Source organism: Oncorhynchus kisutch, linkage group LG19 (assembly GCF_002021735.2).
Source record: "Oncorhynchus kisutch isolate 150728-3 linkage group LG19, Okis_V2, whole genome shotgun sequence".
NCBI classification, from domain to species: domain Eukaryota; kingdom Metazoa; phylum Chordata; class Actinopteri; order Salmoniformes; family Salmonidae; genus Oncorhynchus; species Oncorhynchus kisutch.
Window position 1 is genome coordinate 63,518,579 of NC_034192.2, and position 15,617 is coordinate 63,534,195.

At 44.0% G+C, this 15,617-nt stretch overlaps 1 protein-coding gene across 2 annotated transcripts in view; it reads right to left on the reverse strand.

The window, feature by feature from the left end:
- Window positions 1–12,225: 12,225 nt before the first annotated feature.
- neurl1b (neuralized E3 ubiquitin protein ligase 1B) overlaps window positions 12,226–15,617 on the reverse strand; it is a 30,148-nt gene continuing 26,756 nt past the window's right edge. For both annotated transcript variants that reach the window (XM_031798426.1, XM_031798425.1), the window contains exons 6-7: window positions 14,182–14,304; window positions 12,226–13,459 (exon numbers count right to left, since the gene is read on the reverse strand). In XM_031798426.1, the coding sequence (XP_031654286.1) occupies window positions 13,170–13,459; window positions 14,182–14,304 (413 nt within the window). In that variant the 3' untranslated portion in view covers window positions 12,226–13,169. The remainder of the gene's footprint in view (window positions 13,460–14,181; window positions 14,305–15,617) is intronic.

Genomic DNA, 15,617 nt, shown 5'->3' on the forward strand with positions numbered 1-15,617 from the left:
GCTACCGTGTTGTTGTCATGTTGTGTTGCTACCGTGTTGTTGTCATGTTGTGTTGCTACCATGTTGTTGTCGTGTTGTGTTGCTACCATAGTATAGTGTGATGTGTTCCTGCCATGCTGTGTTGTCTCGGATCTCTCTTTATGTAGTGTTGTGTTGTCTCTCTTGTTGTGATGTGTGTTTTGACCTATATTTATATTGTATTTTTTTAAATATTTTTAATCCCAGGCCCCCGTCCCCTCAGGAGGCCTTTTGCCTTTTGGTAGGCCGTCATTGTAAATAAGAATTTATTCTCAACTGACTTGCCGAGTTCAATAAAGGTTAAATAAAATACCCCAAAATAAAAAGTTAGAACTGCCATCTCCACTGCACCTACAGACCGATACAGCATCTCCACTGCACCTACAGACGATACAGCATCTCCACTGCACCTACAGACCGATACAGCATCTCCACTGCACCTACAGACCGATACAGCATCTCCAATGCACTTACAGACCGATACAGCATCTCTACTGCACCTACAGACCGATACAGCATCTCCACTGCACCTACAGACCGATACAGCATCTCTACTGCACCTACAGACCGATACAGCATCTCTACTGCACCTACAGACCGATACAGCATCTCCACTGCACCTACAGACCGATACAGCATCTCCACTGCACCTACAGACCGATACAGCATCTCTACTGCACCTACAGACCGATACAGCATCTCTACTGCACCTACAGACCGATACAGCATCTCCACTGCACCTACAGACCGATACAGCATCTCCACTGCACCTACAGACCGATACAGCATCTCCACTGCACCTACAGACTGATACAGCATCTCCACTGCACCTACAGACCGATACAGCATCTCCACTGCACCTACAGACCGATACAGCATCTCTACTGCACCTACAGACCGATACAGCATCTCCACTGCACCTACAGACCGATACAGCATCTCCAATGCACCTACAGAACGATACAGCATCTCTACTGCACCTACAGACCGATACAGCATCTCCACTGCACCTACAGACCGATACAGCATCTCCACCTACAGACCGATACAGCATCTCTACCTACAGACCGATACAGCATCTCTACTGCACCTACAGACCGATACAGCATCTCCACTGCACCTACAGACCGATACAGCATCTCCACTGCACCTACAGACCGATACAGCATCTCCACTGCACCTACAGACCGATACAGCATCTCCACTGCACCTACAGACCGATACAGCATCTCCACTGCACCTACAGACCTATACAGCATCTCCACTGCACCTACAGACATATACAGCATCTCCACTGCACCTACAGACCGATACAGCATCTCCACTGCACCTACAGACCGATACAGCATCTCCACTGCACCTACTGACCGATACAGCATCTCCACTGCACCTACAGACCGATACAGCATCTCCACTGCACCTACAGACCGATACAGCATCTCCACTGCACCTACAGACCGATACAGCATCTCTACTGCACCTACAGACCAATACAGCATCTCCACTGCACCTACAGACCGATACAGCATCTCCACTGCACCTACAGACCGATACAGCATCTCCACTGCACCTACAGACCTACAGCATCTCCACTGTACCTACAGACCGATACAGCATCTCCACCTACAGACCGATACAGCATCTCTACTTACAGACCGATACAGCATCTCTACCTACAGACCGATACAGCATCTCTACCTACAGACCGATACAGCATCTCTACCTACAGACCTATACAGCATCTCTACCTACAGACCTATACAGCATCTCTACCTACACAACTATACAGCGTCTCTACCTACAGACCTATACAGCATCTCTACCTACAGACCTATACAGCATCTCTACCTACAGACCTATACAGCATCTCTATCTACACAACTATACAGCATCTCTGCCTACAGACCTATACAGCATCTCTACCTACAGACCGATACAGCATCTCTACCTATAGACCTATACAGCATCTCTACCTATAGACCTATACAGCATCTCTACCTACAGACCGATACAGCATCTCTACCTATAGACCTATACAGCATCTCTACCTATAGACCTATACAGCATCTCTACCTACAGACCGATACAGCATCTCTACCTATAGACCTATACAGCATCTCTACCTACAGACCGATACAGCATCTCTACCTACAGACCGATACAGCATCTCTTCCTACAGACCGATACAGCATCTCTACCTACAGACCGATACAGCATCTCTACCTACAGACCGATACAGCATCTCTACCTACAGACCGATACAGAATCTCTACCTACAGACCGATACAGCATCTCTACCTACAGACCTGTACAGCATCTCTACCTACAGACCGATACAGCATCTCTACCTACAGACCGATACAGCATCTCTACCTACAGACCGATACAGAATCTCTACCTACAGACCGATACAGCATCTCTACCTACAGAACTATACAGCATCTCTACCTATAGACCTATACAGCATCTCTACCTACAGACCGATACAGAATCTCTACCTACAGACCTGTACAGCATTTCTACCTACAGAACTATACAGCATCTCTACCTATAGACCTATACAGCATCTCTACCTACAGACCTATACAGCATCTCTACCTACAGACCTATACAGCATCTCTACCTACACAACTATACAGCATCTCTACCTACAGACCTATACAGCATCTCTACCTACAGACCTATACAGCATCTCTACCTACAGACCTATACAGCATCTCTACCTACTACACAACTATACAGCATCTCTGCCTACAGACCTATACAGCATCTCTACCTACAGACCGATACAGCATCTCTACCTATAGACCTATACAGCATCTCTACCTATAGACCTATACAGCATCTCTACCTACAGACCGATACAGCATCTCTACCTATAGACCTATACAGCATCTCTACCTATTGACCTATACAGCATCTCTACCTACAGACCGATACAGCATCTCTACCTATAGACCTATACAGCATCTCTACCTATAGACCTATACAGCATCTCTACCTACAGACCGATACAGCATCTCTACCTATAGACCTATACAGCATCTCTACCTATAGACCTATACAGCATCTCTACCTACAGACCGATACAGCATCTCTACCTATAGACCTATACAGCATCTCTACCTATAGACCTATACAGCATCTCTACCTACAGACCGATACAGCATCTCTACCTATAGACCTATACAGCATCTCTACCTACAGACCGATACAGCATCTCTACCTACAGACCGATACAGCATCTCTACCTATAGACCTATACAGCATCTCTACCTATAGACCTGTACAGCATCTCTACCTACAGACCGATACAGCATCTCTACCTATAGACCTATACAGCATCTCTACCTATTGACCTATACAGCATCTCTACCTACAGACCGATACAGCATCTCTACCTATAGACCTATACAGCATCTCTACCTATAGACCTATACAGCATCTCTACCTACAGACCGATACAGCATCTCTACCTACAGACCTATACAGCGTCTCTGCTACTCTCCCCCCTGCTCTGTTCTACTCAGGTATTGCTGCTGGCACTTTAATGGCTCATTGTGATGCTGCAACGTAATTAACATGTGTTTGGTACCGTTCCGTTGGCTCCATTCCAGACATTATTATGAGCTGTCCTCCCCTCTCACCAGCATCAAATCAACTTGGAATTCAGGCTGTTACAAAACATGGAATAAGTCTGCCTACCCATGTCAGAGACGCAAACTCGGTCTCAACCTTTAAGTCTTTACTGAAGACTCATCTCTTCAGTGGGTCATATGATTGAGTGTAGTCTGGCCCAGGAGTGGGAAGTTGAACGGAAAGGCTCTGGAGCAACGAACCGCCCTTGCTGTCTCTGCCTGGCCGGTTCCCCTCTTTCCACTGGGATTCTCTGCCTCTAACCCTATTACAGGGGCTGAGTTACTGGCTTACTGGGGCTCTCTCATGCTGTCCCTGGAAGAGGTGCGTCACCTGAGTGGGTTGATTCACTGATGTGGTCATCCTGTCTGGGTTGGCGCCCCCCCTTGGGTTGTGCCATGGCAGAGATCTTTGTGGGCTATACTCAGCCTTGTCTCAGGATGGTAAGTTGGTGGTTGAAGATATCCCTCTAGTGGTGTGGGGGCTGTGCTTTGGCAAAGTGGGTGGGGTTATATCCTTCCTGTTTGGCCCTGTCCGGGGGTGTCCTCGGATGGGGCCACAATGTCTCCTGACCCCTCCTGTCTCAGCCTCCAGTATTTATGCTGCAGTAGTTTATGTGTCGGGGGGCTAGGGTCAGTTTGTTATATCTGGAGTACTTCTCCTGTCCTATTCGGTGTCCTGTGTGAATCTAAGTGTGCGTTCTCTAATTCTCTCCTTCTCTCTTTCTTTCTCTCTCTCGGAGGACCTGAGCCCTAGGACCATGCCCCAGGACTACCTGACATGATGACTCCTTGCTGTCCCCAGTCCATCTGACCGTGCTGCTGCTCTAGTTTCAACTGTTCTGCCTTATTATTATACGACCATGCTGGTCATTTATGAACATTTGAACATCTTGGCCATGTTCTGTTATAATCTCCACCCGGCACAGCCAGAAGAGGACTGGCCCCCCCACATAGCCTGGTTCCTCTCTAGGTTTCTTCCTAGGTTTTGGCCTTTCTAGGGAGTTTTTCCTAGCCAACGTGCTTCTACACCTGCATTGCTTGCTGTTTGGGGTTTTAGGCTGGGTTTCTGTACAGCACTTTGAGATATCAGCTGATGTACGAAGGGCTATATAAATACATTTGATTTGATTTGAAGTCAAGGGGTATGAATACTTTCTGAAGGCACTTTTTTTTATAGTGAAACGCCCTGAAAAATAAGCCAACATACGGTTCTATGTTCCTCATTTAAAAACATTTTATACAGTCTTCTTATTTTTGTTACTGCGTCCAGTGAGCTTCAACCTGGAAAGTTGTGTTGTTTCCTTGTCAACTGGAAGGTTCTGGATGACAGGCTGAAATGTGGAGGAACTGGTTCTGCAGAAACCATGACGTCTGGTTGTTGTTTTTGTTTAGTCGTTAAGATTTCTACAAAGGTACTTTGGGAATGGAAAACGATGTTCTTTAAAATACAAGAGGTCAAGTGAAATGTTGTGATTGACAAAGTGATGTCTCTTGACTTAGGATGGTTATCACTCTCAATGCAGAGGCTGCCCCCTAGGGGTGAATTCACTAAACGCATCCTGTCTCTTTCCTCTCACAGAAGCCCTGTTTATATCTGGTTCTTACATGCGTCCTTTGTCCTGATCTTGTCCACATTTCTTTTTGGACTGATGTAGACAAAACAAAGGACACATTGTGATCAGATCGTCATGATCACCTCTAGAGGTAGTCAGACACACATTGTGATCAGATCTTCCTGATCACCTCTAGAGGTAGTCAGACACACATTGTGATCAGATCTTCCTGATCACCTCTAGAGGTACTCAGACACACATTGTGATCAGATCTTCCTGATCCCCTCTAGAGGTAGTCAGACACACATTGTGATCAGATCGTCCTGATCCCCTCTAGAGGTAGTCAGACACACATTGTGATCAGATCTTCCTAATCACCTCTAGAGGTAGTCAGACACACATTGTGATCAGATCTTCCTGATCCCCTCTAGAGGTAGTCAGACACACATTGTGATCAGATCTTCCTGATCCCCTCTAGAGGTAGTCAGACACACATTGTGATCAGATCTTCCTGATCCCCTCTAGAGGTAGTCAGACACACATTGTGTCTGGATATTGTACAAGTGTAGACAGATCTGGAAAGAAAAAAACATTTAAATCATAAATATTCTAGGCCCCTACAATCGTTGACATGTGGCACCATTGATTGATTACATTTGTGTCTTGCAATAAATAAATAAATAAATATATAAATAAATATATAAATAAATAAATAAATATATAAATAAATAAATATATAAATATATAAATAAATATATAAATATATAAATAAATAAATAAATAAATATATAAATATATAAATAAATATATAAATAAATATATAAATAAATATATAAATAAATATATAAATATATAAATATAAATATATAATAATATATAAATATATAATAAATATATAAATATATAAATAAATATATAAATAAATATATAAATATATAAATAATATATAAATAAATATATAAATAAATATATAAATAAATATATAAATATATAAATAAATATATAAATAAATATATAAATATATAAATAAATATATAAATAAATATATAAATATATAAATAATATATAAATATATAAATAAATATATAAATAAATATATAAATATATAAATATATAAATATATAATAAATATATAAATATATAAATAAATATATAAATATATAAATAATATATAAATATATAATAATATATAAATAAATATATAAATATATAAATAAATATATAATATATAAATAAATATATAAATAAATATATAAATAAATAAATATATAAATAAATAAATATATAAATAAATATATAAATATATAAATATATAAATAAATAAATATATAAATAAATATAATAAATAAATATATAAATAAATATATAAATATATAAATAAATAAATATATAAATAAATAAATATATAAATAAATATATAAATATATAAATATATAAATATATAAATATATAAATAAATAAATATATAAATATATAAATAAATATATAAATAAATAAATATATAAATAAATATATAATATATAAATATATAAATATATAATAAATAAATATATAAATAAATAAATATATAAATAAATATATAAATATATAAATATATAAATAAATAAATATATAAATAAATATATAAATATATAAATAAATACATATTATTTGGAATGAATAGCTTTGAAATATTTGCCTAAATGAAGGAACCAGGAAATGTGGTCACAATGCAGACAGTGGATGGATAACAGACACTTTTAATACTTTGTGTAGACATATTTCTGTAAATATGGGCACAATCAGAATGTAGAGCAGATCAGAACAAAGCACCGGGTATAAACGGGGCCAGAGAGATCAGAACAAACCACCAGGTATAAACGGGGCCAGAGAGATCAGAACAAAGCACCAGGTATAAACGGGGCCAGAGAGAACACCTGAATACACAATAAATCACATTTACATTCTAGCACACCACAGAATAAGTCTGTGCTCCAAACGGCACCCTATTCCCTATATAGTGTGCTACTTTAGACCAGGGACCTATGGAACCCTATTCCCTATATATAGTGTGCTACTTTAGACCAGGGACCTATGGAACCCTATTCCCTATATATAGTGTGCTACTTTAGACCAGGGACCTATGGAACCCTATTCCCTATATAGTGTGCTACTTTAGACCAGGGACCTATGGAACCCTATTCCCTAATATAGTGTGCTACTTTAGACCAGGGACCTATGGAACCCTATTCCCTATTATAGTGTGCTACTTTAGACCAGGGACCTATGGAACCCTATTCCCTATATATAGTGTGCTACTTTAGACCAGGGACCTATGGAACCCTATTCCCTAATTATAGTGTGCTACTTTAGACCAGGGACCTATGGAACCCTATTCCCTATATATAGTGTGCTACTTTAGACCAGGGACCTATGGAACACTATTCCCTATATAGTGTGCTATTTTAGACCAGCGTAGTGCACTATAAGGACGTTTCATTTCATAACACTCTGCATGTCTTGTTCAAACATCTTTCTCTTCATAGTAAAAAAGCCCTGAACAATTCGCCAACATAAGATGATATATTTTTCTCATTTAGAAACATAAACAGTCTCTTTTTATTTTGCATAAGCTGTCTGCAGTGACCAATGTGCTTCTTCATTAATTCCACAACACCTTCATTTACAAATAGCCTTGTCATCATATTAGAACTTGGACATGAAGACATTTGACAAACATTGTCTAAGGCACAAAGATAGAAGGTATTTGGCAGAGTGGTGACTCACAGAAGAGTCCCCTCAGCTGTCCTTCCAACACGTGAAGGGTTAAAACCACACAGTTAGAAAACCATGTGACAGGCAGACAAACAGGAAAAGAAAGCCCTGCCGCCCTCAGCTATGGTAGAGAGAGTCTCAGGTAGAGAGAGAGAGAGAGAGAGAGTCTCAGGTAGAGAGAGAGAGAGTATCGGGTAGAGAGAGAGAGAGAGAGTCTCAGGTAGAGAGAGAGAGAGAGTCTCAGGTAGAGAGAGAGAGAGAGAGAGAGTCTCAGGTAGAGAGAGAGAGAGTCTCAGGTAGAGAGAGAGAGAGAGTCTTGGGTAGAGAGAGAGAGAGTCTCAGGTAGAGAGAGAGAGTCTCAGGTAGAGAGAGAGAGTCTCAGGTAGAGAGAGAGAGAGAGTCTCAGGTAGAGAGAGAGAGAGAGTCTCAGGTAGAGAGAGAGAGAGAGTCTCGGGTAGAGAGAGAGAGAGAGTCTCAGGTAGAGAGAGAGAAAGAGAGAGAGAGAGTCTCGGTAGAGAGAGAGAGAGAGTCCTTGGGTAGAGAGAGAGAGGGAGTCTCAGGTAGAGAGAGAGAGAGAGAGTCTCGGGTAGAGAGAGAGAGAGTCTCAGGTAGAGAGAAGAGAGAGAGTCTCAGGTAGAGAGAGAGAGAGTCTCAGGTAGAGAGAGAGAGAGAGTCTCAGGTAGAGAGAGAGAGTCTAAGGTAGAGAGAGAGAGAGAGTCTCGGGTAAGAGAGAGAGAGAGAGCAGTCTCAGGTAGAGAAGAGAGTCTCGGGTAGAGAGAGAGAGAGAGTCTCAGGTAGAAGAGAGAGAGAGAGGCTCAGGTAGAGAGAAGAGAGAGAGAGTCTCGGAGTAGAGAGAGAGAGAGAGTCTCGGGTAGAGAGAGAGAGGGAGTCTCAGGTAGAGAGAGAGAGAGTCTCGGGTAGAGAGAGAGAGTCTCAGGTAGAGAGAGAGAGAGAGTCCTCAGGTAGAGAGAGAGAGAGAGTCTCAGGTAGAGAGAGAGAGAGAGAGATCTCGGGTAGAAGAGAGAGAGAGAGTCCAGGTAGAAAAGAGAGAGTCTCGGGGTAGAGAGAGAGAGAGAGTCTCAGGTAGAGAGAGAGAGAGAGAGTCTCAGGTAGAGAGAGAGAGAGAGAGAGAGAGTCTCAGGTAGAAGAGAGAGAGAGAGTCTCGGGTAGAGAGAGAGAGTCTCAGTAGAGAGAGAGAGAGAGAGAGTCCTCAGGTAGAGAGAGAGAGAGAGAGTCTCGGGTAGAGAGAGAGAGAGAGTCTCAGGTAGAGAGAGAGAAGAGAGTCTCAGGTAGAGAGAGAGTCTCGGGTAGAGAGAGAGAGAGAGTCTCAGGTAGAGAGAGAGGGAGTCTCAGGTAGAGAGAGAGAGAGAGTCTCAGGTAGAGAGAGAGAGTCTCAGGTAGAGAAAGAGAGAGAGTCTCGGGTAGAGAGAGAGAGAGAGAGTCTCAGGTAGAGAGAGAGAGAGAGTCTCAGGTAGAGAGAGAGAGAGAGTCTCGGGTAGAGAGAGAGAGAGAGTCTCAGGTAGAGAGAGAGAGTCTCGGGTAGAGAGAGAGAGAGAGTCTCAGGTAGAGTGAGAGAGAGTCTCAGGTAGAGAGAGAGAGTCTCAGGTAGAGAGAGAGAGAGAGAGAGAGAGAGTCTCAGGTAGAGAGAGAGAGAGAGTCTCGGGTAGAGAGAGAGAGTCTCAGGTAGAGAGAGAGAGAGAGAGTCTCAGGTAGAGAGAGAGAGAGAGTCTCGGGTAGAGAGAGAGAGAGAGTCTCAGGTAGAGAGAGAGAGAGAGTCTCAGGTAGAGAGAGAGAGTCTCGGGTAGAGAGAGAGAGAGAGTCTCAGGTAGAGAGAGAGAGAGTCTCAGGTAGAGAGAGAGAGTCTCAGGTAGAGAGAGAGAGTCTCAGGTAGAGAGAGAGAGAGAGTCTCGGTAGAGAGAGAGAGAGTCTCAGGTAGAGAGAGAGAGAGAGAGAGAGAGTCTCGGGTAGAGAGAGAGAGAGAGTCTCGGGTAGAGAGAGAGAGGGAGTCTCAGGTAGAGAGAGAGAGAGTCTCGGGTAGAGAGAGAGAGTCTCAGGTAGAGAGAGAGAGAGAGTCTCAGGTAGAGAGAGAGAGAGAGTCTCAGGTAGAGAGAGAGAGAGAGAGAGTCTCGGGTAGAGAGAGAGAGAGAGTCTCAGGTAGAAAGAGAGAGTCTCGGGTAGAGAGAGAGAGAGAGTCTCAGGTAGAGAGAGAGAGAGTCTCAGGTAGAGAGAGAGAGAGAGAGAGAGAGTCTCAGGTAGAGAGAGAGAGAGAGTCTCGGGTAGAGAGAGAGAGTCTCAGGTAGAGAGAGAGAGAGAGAGAGTCTCAGGTAGAGAGAGAGAGAGAGAGTCTCGGGTAGAGAGAGAGAGAGAGTCTCAGGTAGAGAGAGAGAGAGTCTCAGGTAGAGAGAGAGAGTCTCGGGTAGAGAGAGAGAGAGAGTCTCAGGTAGAGAGAGAGAGAGTCTCAGGTAGAGAGAGAGAGAGAGTCTCAGGTAGAGAGAGAGAGTCTCAGGTAGAGAGAGAGAGAGAGTCTCGGGTAGAGAGAGAGAGAGAGAGTCTCAGGTAGAGAGAGAGAGAGAGTCTCAGGTAGAGAGAGAGAGAGAGAGAGAGAGAGTCTCGGGTAGAGAGAGAGAGAGAGTCTCAGGTAGAGAGAGAGAGTCTCGGGTAGAGAGAGAGAGAGAGTCTCAGGTAGAGAGAGAGAGAGTCTCAGGTAGAGAGAGAGAGTCTCAGGTAGAGAGAGAGAGAGAGAGAGAGAGAGAGAGAGAGAGAGTCTCAGGTAGAGAGAGAGAGAGAGTCTCGGGTAGAGAGAGAGAGTCTCAGGTAGAGAGAGAGAGAGAGAGAGTCTCAGGTAGAGAGAGAGAGAGAGAGAGAGTCTCGGGTAGAGAGAGAGAGAGAGAGTCTCAGGTAGAGAGAGAGAGAGTCTCAGGTAGAGAGAGAGAGTCTCGGGTAGAGAGAGAGAGAGAGTCTCAGGTAGAGAGAGAGAGAGTCTCAGGTAGAGAGAGAGAGAGAGTCTCAAGGTAGAGAGAGAGAGTCTCAGGTAGAGAGAGAGAGAGAGTCTCGGGTAGAGAGAGAGAGAGAGTCTCAGGTAGAGAGAGAGAGAGAGTCTCAGGTAGAGAGAGAGAGAGAGTCTCGGGTAGAGAGAGAGAGTCTCGGTAGAGAGAGAGAGAGAGTCTCAGGTAGAGAGAGAGAGAGTCTCAGGTAGAGAGAGAGAGAGAGTCTCAGGTAGAGAGAGAGAGTCTCAGGTAGAGAGAGAGAGAGAGTCTTGGGTAGAGAGAGAGAGAGAGAGTCTCAGGTAGAGAGAGAGAGTCTCGGGTAGAGAGAGAGAGAGAGTCTCAGGTAGAGAGAGAGACAGAGTCTCAGGTAGAGAGAGAGAGAGAGAGAGTCTCGGGTAGAGAGAGAGAGAGTCTCGGGTAGAGAGAGAGAGGGAGTCTCAGGTAGAGAGAGAGAGAGTCTCGGGTAGAGAGAGAGTCTCGGGTAGAGAGAGAGAGAGAGTCTCAGGTAGAGAGAGAGAGAGTCTCCGGTAGAGAGAGAGAGAGAGAGTCTCAGGTAGAGAGAGAGAGAGAGAGTCTCAGGTCAGGTAGAGAGAGGAGAGAGAGAGAGAGAGTCTCAGGTAGAGAGAGGAGAGGAGTCTCGGGTAGAGAGAGAGAGAGATTTTCAGCGTAGCAGAGAGAAGAGACCAGAGTCTCAGGTAGAGAGGGGGAGGAGAGAGTGCTCGGGGTACGAGAGAGAGGTCTCAAGGGTAGAGAGAGAGAGAGAGTCCCTTCAGGGTAGAGAGAGGAGAGGAGAGGGAGGCAGGCTCGGGTAGAAGAGGAGAGAGAGTTCTCGAGTAGAGAGAGAGAGTCTCAGGTTGAGAGAGAGAGAGAAGTCTCAGGTCAGATGAGAGAGAGAGAGTCTCAGGGTAGAGAGAGTAGAGAGTTCCGGTAGAAGAGACGAGAGCAGAGTCCCATGGTAGAGAGAGAGAGAGAGAGAGTCTCAGGTAGAGAAGAAAGAGAGAAAGAGGTTCTTCGGTAAGAGCGAGCGAGAGCGGTCCTCAGGTAGAGAGAGAGGAGAGAGAGAGTCTCGGGTAGAGAGAGAGAGAGAGTCTCGGTAGAGTAGAGAGAGAGAGAGGTCTCAGGTCAGAGAGAGAGAGGAGAGTCTCAGGTAGAGAGAGAGAGAGAGTCTCGGGTAGAGAGAGAGAGAGAGTCTCGGGTAGAGAGAGAGAGAGAGAGTCTCAGGTAGAGAGAGAGAGAGAGAGTCTCAGGTAGAGAGAGAGAGAGAGAGAGTCTCAGGTAGAGAGAGAGAGAGAAAGAGAGAGAGAGAGAGGGTAGAGAGAGAGTCTCGGGTAGAGAGAGAGAGAGTCTCGGGTAGAGAGAGAGAGAGAGAGTTTGCCTGCCTATCCTCTTTCAAGGCCCTGCCTGACTGCTGCAGTGTGTTCAGTCTATCAGGGCCAATATGTCTTGATGTGGGAGGTCCGTGATGGACCTGCCGTAGTGTAGAGTGTCCAGTTTGGTAAGAGGTGTCTCTGTGGGGTGCAGACAGAGCCCTGTCCCAGTAGTTTGTCCTCTCATGGATGGTCAGGCTTAATAATGACCTTGATGAGCCTGTTGAAATGGTGTCCAGTCTGTCTCTATAGCCTTCAAATATACATCTGGACCTCAAAGCAGTTCTACTTGCTTAAAAAAAAAATAATTCCCCTCTAATCAAGGACTGATATAGACCTGGGACAACAGGTGTGAAATGAATTATCACGTAGAACAGGAAACCAGCAGTACTCCAGATCTCGTAGGGTCAGAGTTGAATATCCCTGCTCTAGACAATTTCTGCTGCAGTAATGTCCCAGACATCATGGTCTGTATGTCTTGATGATGTCTTTAATGGGACGTCTTTAATGGGCCTGCTGCAGTAATGTCCCAGTAATGTCCCAGTCCTCTCATGGTATGTATGTCTTGATGATGTCTTTAATAGGCCTGCTGCAGTAATGTCCCAGTAATGTCCCAGTCCTCTCATGATCTGTATGTCTTGATGATGTCTTTAATAGGCCTGCTGCAGTAATGTCCCAGTAATGTCCCAGTCCTCTCATGGTCTGTATGTCTTGATGACGTCTTTAATGGGCCTGCTGCAGTAATGTCCAGTAATGTCCCAGTAATGTCCCAGTCCTCTCATGGTCTGTATGTCTTGATGACGTCTTTAATGGGCCTGCTGCCAGTAATGTCCCAGTAATGTCCCAGTCCTCTCATGGTCTGTATGTCTTGATGACGTCTTTAATGGGCCTGCGGCAGATAGGACAGCAGGCATTCACTTGTCTCTTCAGCTTTAGCCCACAGTTGTTACACAGACACATGTGACCGCAGGTGTAGATGACTGTGTCCACTTCCTGGTCGAAACAGACGGTGCACTCCCCGTTCTTACCACCAGAAGGCAGCTCTGGGGCAGACAGGGTGGGGGAGACAGCGTGGGGGAGACAGGGTGGGGGAGACAGCGTGGGGGAGACAGGGGGGCTGAGAGGGGAGCTGGGGGCCGTCACTGAGGAGGAGATGAAGATAGGAGAGGTGTTAGAATGAGAGGAGGCCCTGGGAAACATTTTTACATTACTACTTCAAATGAACAGCAACTTGTTGAGTTTTATAACAGCTACATAGAGCCTTCATGAAGTCAGTTTATAACAGCTACATAGAGCCTTCATGAAGTCAGTTTATAACAGCTACATAGAGCCTTCATGAAGTCAGTTTATAACAGCTACATAGAGCCTTCATGAAGTCAGTTTATAACAGCTACATAGAGCCTTCATGAAGTCAGTTTATAACAGCTACATAGAGCCTTCATGAAGTCAGTTTATAACAGCTACATAGAGCCTTCATGAAGTCAGTTTATAACAGCTACATAGAGCCTTCATGAAGTCAGTTTATAACAGCTACATAGAGCCTTCATGAAGTCAGTTTATAACAGCTACATAGAGCCTTCATGAAGTCAGTTTATAACAGCTACATAGAGCCTTCATGAAGTCAGTTTATAACAGCTACATAGAGCCTTCATGAAGTCAGTTTATAACAGCTACATAGAGCCTTCATGAAGTCAGTTTATAACAGCTACATAGAGCCTTCATGAAGTCAGTTTATAACAGCTACATAGAGCCTTCATGAAGTCAGTTTATAACAGCTACATAGAGCCTTCATGAAGTCAGTTTATAACAGCTACATAGAGCCTTCATGAAGTCATGTGTGTGTGGTCACGTGCGTGTAACTGACCCAGGGAGGACTCGGAGGAGGATCTGTTGACGCTGAAGGCCAGGTCAGAATCACTGTCGTCTGGACTACTACTGCTACTACTGGTCTGGGAGGAAAGGAAGGAAGGGCTGGACTGGAGCGTGCCTGGAACACAGCGACAGAGACACACACGCAGTAAACATCGCTTAGGATTCAATCCCGTCGCGCTTTGTCACGCTCCACAGTGGGAAATTACCTTTCAATGTCAAGCACGCTATAATGTCTCTGTCTCTCGCTATAATGTCTCTGTCTCTCGCTATAATGTCTCTGTCTCTCGCTACAATGTCTCTGTCTCTCGCTATAATGTCTCTGTCTCTCGCTACAATGTCTCTGTCTCTGACTATAATGTCTCTGCTCTCGCTATAATGTCTCTGTCTTTCTCTATAATGTCTCTGTCTCTCGCTATAATGTCTCTGTCTCTCGCTATAATGTCTCTGTCTCTCGCTATAATGTCTCTGTCTCTCGCTATAATGTCTCTGTCTCTCGCTATAATGTCTCTGTTTCTCGCTATAATGTCTCTGTTTCTCGCTATAATGTCTCTGCTCTCGCTATAATGTCTCTGTCTTTCGCTATAATGTCTCTGTCTCTGACTATAATGTCTCTGCTCTCGCTATAATGTCTCTGTCTTTCGCTATAATGTCTCTGTCTCTCGCTATAATGTCTCTGTCTCTCGCTATAATGTCTCTGTCTCTCGCTATAATGTCTCTGTCTCTCGCTATAATGTCTCTGTCTCTCGCTATAATGTCTCTGTTTCTCGCTATAATGTCTCTGTTTCTCGCTATAATGTCTCTGTTTCTCGCTATAATGTCATCGTTGTCTCTGTGACACAAACACATGTTACGTTCTACTTTAACAACTTTAGACTTTGCAAGATTATTAAATCTCTTTTTTTTCAAAAGAAATATAGACTGGTTTTATATCCTAGTTTGGTTAGAAGAGAGAGTTACATCTCTTTTTCAATTGAGACCTAATCTCTGTACAGCTATAAAACAGTGTGTTGCAATCTCTGATGGTACAGAACAGCAAACAGAGCGATGACAGACTGGTAAACTGCATCGTGGGTGATGAGCGTTTACAAGGTGGTCATCACTGATAAACATTGTTATGGCGAACAGCGATAGCCATAAAACTACAACAGTAAGGCATTATATCACATAAATAACCTGTTCAGTAAGTCATACAATAGCTAACAACACTACATCAGATATATTATTACGTAATCAGACAGATTTAAAACATTTTAGAGGAAAATAGTTTTATTGGAGTAATTTGTACAGTGTTATAAAGCCCCTAGGGAGCTGTAATTAATCTGGGTGGGGGGGGGGCTGACCGAGAGAGAGAAGAGGGAGAGAGAGAGAGGGGGGGGGGGGTGGGGGCTGACCGAGCGAGAGAAAGAGGGAGAGAGAGGGGGTGGGGGG